The sequence below is a fragment of the Daphnia pulex genome, chromosome 8 (genome assembly GCF_021134715.1).
Source record: "Daphnia pulex isolate KAP4 chromosome 8, ASM2113471v1".
Taxonomy (NCBI): Eukaryota; Metazoa; Arthropoda; class Branchiopoda; order Diplostraca; family Daphniidae; genus Daphnia; species Daphnia pulex.
In genome coordinates this window covers 5,421,717-5,427,684 of record NC_060024.1, presented here as the reverse complement: position 1 = coordinate 5,427,684, position 5,968 = coordinate 5,421,717, and the positions used below count along the sequence as shown (strand labels likewise).

Here is a 5,968-nt window from a genome sequence, read left to right as displayed (position 1 = left end):
TTTTTTTGAAAAAATCCGAGGGTGTACGAGGATTTTTTTGAGTTGACAACCCCTCGTGTATCTAGAAAGGAACAATATGTAAAATCAAACCATGGCCTACTCTATGGTTAAGGCCTGTAGACTTGTATCCACTGCCATGAAGGCGAGAGGCGTGGCCAATTCCCTAGCCCTGCTCCTGTGATAGCCAATCACAAGAAAAAATGAGGGTTGTACTTCGCCATCTGGTGTTTTAAGATGTAAATGTAAATCTCGTTGTAGGCTAAAGTAAATAACAAGTTGTTGGAAGCCACGAAATGCTTTTTTCTTACTAAGTTCAACAGCAGTTGTTTAGGAAAACGACTAAATAGGGTAAAATTACACGTGCATAATTCCCAAAAATTTTTCAAATCAATTATTCTATGAAACACAACCTTTGTTGTAAACTGAAAATTAAAAAAAGTTCTCCCGAACGAATATTGAACGCCGTGCCATGGAATAATAGCAGACATCGCTATCCATTCGGCTACCCTAACAATGAGCGATGTGTTAAAAAAAACTTAATACATCTAGCTCTAACCATTCTAATGAGATAGCAGTATTGAACGCCAGATGGCGAAGTTCAACCCTCAATTTTTCGCCTGATTGGCTCTTGCCCGGGAGAAGGATAGGGAATTTTGCAGCTTCTCTCGCCGTCATATGGCAACATCCAAGTTTACAGGCCTTAACCATTTAGTAGGCCATGAATCAAACAGAGGATTAAATAAGTTATGTTTCTATCGTCATTTTCTACTGATAGCTAATGTTAACTTCAATTTTCATATCTCCTAAATGGCGTGGTATCATCTGCATATCAGAGGTCTCAAAGAAGATGGGTAGAACAGCTTCAACCGAGACAGCATTTTCTTTATCACTCAGGGAGGATTTGGTTTCGTCAACTAAGATGGAGTCTCCAGTTTTATTTATTAAATTTTATACCCGTCAAATTCACAATTTTTATTTGATAAAGATGAGATATGTTTTACGATTGAGGGCAGTCGATAATTACACAATCAATTGAATATGTCCTTAGTAACTGTGTTGGTTTAGAAATTGTTTGTGTTATAACAACAGAGAGAACAGGCATGAAAGAAAAACACAATCAATTCTCGGTAATAAAATTTCAAAAAAATGGGTCGAGAATCACAATGACGATAATCAATAAGATTAGTTTTCATCCGACCCTTCGGAGTCTTCCGACTCTATACATGGCACAGAGTCCAAAGGATCTTGCAATTCAACGGCGGTCGTGTTCTCCGAGTCTTCATTGTCCCACTGCGTCGGTTCCGGCATATCCATCGCCTTGTTCCGCAAGGCTTTCTGCAAATAGAATAAATAAAACAAAACCCAGTTAGTTGCGGCCCTTAACACAAAAATGGCAGACAAATGACATTCTGTTAGTATAAATGTTCCGTGCAAAGTTATAAGGATTCGCACTCGACGGGAGGGTGGGTGTTTTCATTCCGCAATTGAAATCGTGCAGAAAAGAGTCGCGAAAACATTTACGAAGATCGTTGGATGACTCATGTGATGACTCTGTTGGTGTTTCTGTCGACTCCGCATTTTGGTGTTCCGAAGAGCTTTTGTCATCTTCTTCTTCACCCTCATCTTCATTCAAATTTAGCGGTTTCCCGTTGACTGACACAATGTTGGGTTTCCTGCCCCCGTAACGCTTGAAAAAATCTGCTTGGATCTTCCTACGTTCAGCCTTCAACTGTTCCACAGCTTCTTGTTTATCTCGTTCGATATGAGCCAGATCAACGTCCAGCTGGACACCCTTCGTCGATTCGTCCCACCAACCGTAAAGCCATTTGCCTCCATTCTTTTCGCTTACCTGTCGATCGTTTTCGACCACCTTGTTGAAAATGCTAGAGTACAATTTCTTGTCCTTTTCGCGTAGCTCCCGAATCTTGGCGTTGCAGATCACCACTTGATTGGCGGCCGCCTTGTTGTTCGAATCAAATTGGAGAATCGCCTCGAAATGTTTCTTGACTTCCTCAGGCTCGTGAATGCCCAAAAGTGCCTACGAATGGAGAGACAAAATCAGTAAGTAAAAAATCCAAACTAATTGCTGGTCAACTTGTACGGATACCTGGCCCATACGGAATAAACCCTTTTCATTTTTCGGGTTCATCTCGAGCGCCTTGTGGCAATGATCACGAGTTGCACAGAAATCATTTAACTTTCAACAGCACATGGCTTGATTGAGGTATGCTGCCAGCATGAGCTGTTCTCGCTCCGTAGCTTTCTAGTCTTTAAGAGCTGAAATAGAAACGAAATGTTTAATTTTTTTACAAAATGTAATCAAATTGTTGTGGAAAGCAAAACTTACTTTTTTCAAACTCGAGGAGGGTGAAAATCTTGAAGTAGGCCTACTGTTTGTTAGCCAGAGCGTATTTGGCAGTTTTTAAATGATTGGCTCCTTTTTCTTTGCAGAGTTTCGCCTGTTCCAGCTTTTTCTTCGGCGTCCATGCTCCAGCTCTCTTTGGCCTTTTCAAAGCTCTTTAGTTCAACCTCGTATTCGAAGTTGACGTTGGGTAAAACACCTTGTTTCTCGTTACCGGCAGAGCCGAAACCGTATGCAGGTGTCAACTTAAGGAAACTCCTCTCTTGCTTCTTGAATTTCAACAGAGCCTATTCAACACCGTCGGGAATGTTGTGTTCTAAATCTTCTCCAAGGTTGAAGCTTAACTCAAGTTGATCAAATACCGTGTCTCCACGTGTCGACCGACCAGTGAAACTAGAACAATTAAAAGGGAGAAAAAGGAAACTATTGTTTAATTTTCACTTAAAATACTTCAGTCAAGGAAGCATACCTTCAGCAACAAGCACCTTTTCATTATAGGATTTGAATAACTTTAAGGTTTGATTTATAATTCCTCCATCAAGCTATTCCATGCTTTGGTGAGATCTTCTATCTTCCAACCTAAAGACAAATATGAATTACAGAATTTTGTATAAAAATGAACAGTGTGGATCTAACCATACCTCAAACATCAGCAATGTGGCATTTAAGAGGAATTTTTAGGTGGACTTCCATTTTCACCGAAAGCATAATTGGATTAACAAGACAAGACTGCACACTTCAATGGTATTTACTCCAGGAAGGTCTTGCATGTCTTTTTTACACTACCTGTAGAGTATTACATTTTAAAATGTCAATAAAAAAACAACCACACATTCATCACATTCTATTAAAAATACCTTCGGAAAATCAAGCTTCATGCCATTCGTCAAAAAGCCTGTGTGGACTGACTGGACTGAGCTGCTCCTTGCCAGTTCCCACCTGTTTCATTTCTATCAAAACACCACCTTCTTTTGTTGGGAGTGAGATCAACAGCTGCTGGGGCAAATGTGTAGGCTTAAGGCTCTGTCTTTGTAGAACTTGAACATGGGTTGACCAACTTTCATGCTGCTTTGTTGATTGGCTGTTATGGATTGTTGTCATTTAGTTGGTTTCATCACAGAATTTCATTTGAAAATGCTGCCAATGAAAAATGCAGCATGGAGGTTGATCAACCTGTTCAAGATTCAAGAAAACAAGAGCCTTACACACCTGCCCCACAAGCTGTTGATCTCACGCCCTGACAAATGTGGTGTTTTGAAAGAAATCAAGCAGACAGGAACTGGCAATGGACTGCTCAGAGTAAGAGCATCTCAGTCTACTACACAGGCTGTTTGACGAAACATGGAACTTGATTCCAGTTGGGACAGAGTGGAGAAATTAAAATTCAACCTTGTCAAAGGTACTCGTAAGTTATATAATGGAAATATGTGATGAAGTTGTGGTTGATTTATATGACAATATTTGGTGTGGAAATCTCTACAGGTAGTGTAAGCCATGGAACCTTACTGGTGTATAGCTACCATTGAAGCGTGGAGAGGTGGCAGTCTTGTAAATTGTAAATCCAATTATGCCTGCAGTGAAAATGGAAACCCACCTAAAAATTCCTCTGAAAAGCCACAATATTGCCGGTGTTTGAAGTATGATTGAATCCATACTGTTAATGTTTATGTAAATTCTGTAATTCTTATTTGTGTTTACATAGGTTGGAAGTTAGAAGATCTCACCAAAGCAATTGGTGGAGGAATTTTAAATCAAACTTGAAAGTTGGAAGTCGTGATGAAGAATGCAATTGTTGAAGGTATACTTTCTTAATCAAAATATTTAATGTGAAAATTTAATAGTAGTTGCCTTTTTCTCCCTTCATCTTTGTAGTTTCACTCGTCGATCGACACGGGGACACGGTACATTTCATCAACAGGAGTTAAGCATGCTCGGTGACGGTGTTGAACATGCTTTGTTGAAATTCAAGAAGCAAGAGAGGAGCTTGATTAAATTGACACCGGCTCTGCCAGTAACGAGCAACTCGCTGTTCCATATACAACGCAAACGTCGAATGCCAGATTGAACTCAAGAGCTTCGAAAAGGCTAAAGAGAGCTGGAAGAGGTTAAACTCTGCAAGGAAAAAGGAATCAATCATTTCAAAAGGCCTAATACGCGGCCAACAAACAGAGTACTCCAAAATCGTCCCCTCCTCGAGTTTGAACAAAGTAATTTTTGCTTTTCACATCAATTTGAATTCATTTTATTAAAACATTTCATTTTCACTTCATCAGCTCTTAAAGACGAGAAAGCTACAGAACGAGAACAGCTTATGTTAGCAACACACTCAATCAGTCCATGTGCTGTTTAAAGTGAAGCGATTTCTGTGCAATTCGTGATCAATGCCAAAAGGCGCTAGAAATGGACCCAAAAATGAAAAAGGTTTATTCCTCATTGGCCAGGTAACGTGGAATTTGACGAGCAACTTGTTTTGATTTTTTACTCACAGATTTTGTTTCGCCAGCTTGTAGGCAATTTGGGGCATCCACAAGCCGGAGGAAACTAAGAAGCATTTCGAGGCGATTCTGGATTCTCCATGATTCGGACAATAAGGCGGGCGCCTATTCAAGTGCTGGTGATCTGCAAAGCCAAGATTTGCAAGCAACGCGAAACGGACAAGAAATTGTGTACGCTAGCATTTTCAACAAGATGGACGTAAATGATTGACAGGTTAAACGAAAAGAATGAAGGCAAATGGCTTTACGGTTGGTGGGACGAGTCGACGAAAGGTGTCTAGCTAAACGCTGATCTTGCTCAAATCGAACGAGATAAATAAGAGCTGTGGAGTATTTAAAGGTCGATCGTAGGAAAATTAATGCAGATTTCTTCAAGTGCTACTGGCAGGAAACCCAATATCGTATCAGTCAACGGGAAGCCGCTGAATGTGGATGAAAATGACGGTATGGAAAATAGTGAAATAGCTTCTATCTACCAAATGGCGGAGTCTACAGAAGCATCCAACGACAATCAGATGATCTTCGTTAAAGGTTTTCGTGACTGCTTTTCCACCATTTGAATTTGAATTTTGTATCTTGACTTTTCAAATAAAAATTCTGAATTTGGCGGGTAAATTTAATAAATGAAAATGGAGATTCTATCTCAGTTAACGAACCGAAACCTACCCACTAATAAAACACTTTTTTAGGAAATGCTGTCTCGGTTGAAGATTTCTCAGCCAGCACCGTCGTATATTTGACTTTTGATATGCAAAACTGTAATTTTTTTTCCTCTTGTTACGAGATGGTTATCCATGGCCTTTCAAAGCAGTGTTTAAGCTTTAAGTCTACCAATTCGATCACTTACTAAAAGATTAACTCCTCGGTCAGTGCCATCTGGAAACAATCCTTCACTTTACTTTAGTTTTGATTTTTTTAAAATTCTATATCCCCAAGCACTGCTAACATCACCAGCACTATTGTTTACTGAGAAGTGCTTGATAGAAGGTAGATATAGTATTTGACAACACTGTTACACTGATAAGTTAATTGAAATATAGGCGTTGGATATATATCCTTTGCAATCTAATCATGCATTAAGTTTCGTCGTTGAATACCCTTTTTTTATATA

At 39.5% G+C, this 5,968-nt stretch overlaps 1 protein-coding gene and 1 long non-coding RNA gene across 5 annotated transcripts; one reads left to right on the top strand and one right to left on the bottom strand.

Annotated features, from left to right (window-relative positions):
• Nucleotides 1-922: 922 nt before the first annotated feature.
• LOC124199393 (FK506-binding protein 59-like) lies at nt 923-3,501 on the bottom strand. 2 transcript variants are annotated; one of them, XR_006876824.1, is made up of 7 exons: nt 3,220-3,438; nt 3,004-3,148; nt 2,832-2,941; nt 2,348-2,755; nt 2,108-2,277; nt 1,850-2,038; nt 923-1,335 (listed from the first exon to the last, which is right to left on the bottom strand). XR_006876824.1 is itself a non-coding variant. In XM_046595196.1 (7 exons), exons 5-7 carry the CDS (start codon nt 2,147-2,149, stop codon nt 1,280-1,282), a joined length of 615 nt encoding a protein of 204 aa, XP_046451152.1. In that variant the 5' UTR covers nt 2,150-2,277; nt 2,348-2,755; nt 2,832-2,941; nt 3,004-3,148; nt 3,220-3,501; the 3' UTR covers nt 923-1,279. The 2 variants fall into 2 exon arrangements, 1 of the variants encoding a protein (XP_046451152.1); XM_046595196.1 differs by having other exon boundaries at nt 1,522-2,038; nt 3,220-3,501.
• On the top strand, nt 3,502-5,522 carry LOC124199394. 3 transcript variants are annotated; one of them, XR_006876826.1, is made up of 6 exons: nt 3,502-3,761; nt 3,845-3,999; nt 4,065-4,160; nt 4,281-4,569; nt 4,636-4,803; nt 4,866-5,522. It is a non-coding gene; the product is annotated as an uncharacterized LOC124199394 (long non-coding RNA). The 3 variants fall into 3 exon arrangements; XR_006876825.1 differs by having other exon boundaries at nt 4,873-5,520; XR_006876827.1 differs by having other exon boundaries at nt 3,502-3,767; nt 4,873-5,520.
• Nucleotides 5,523-5,968: the final 446 nt, after the last annotated feature.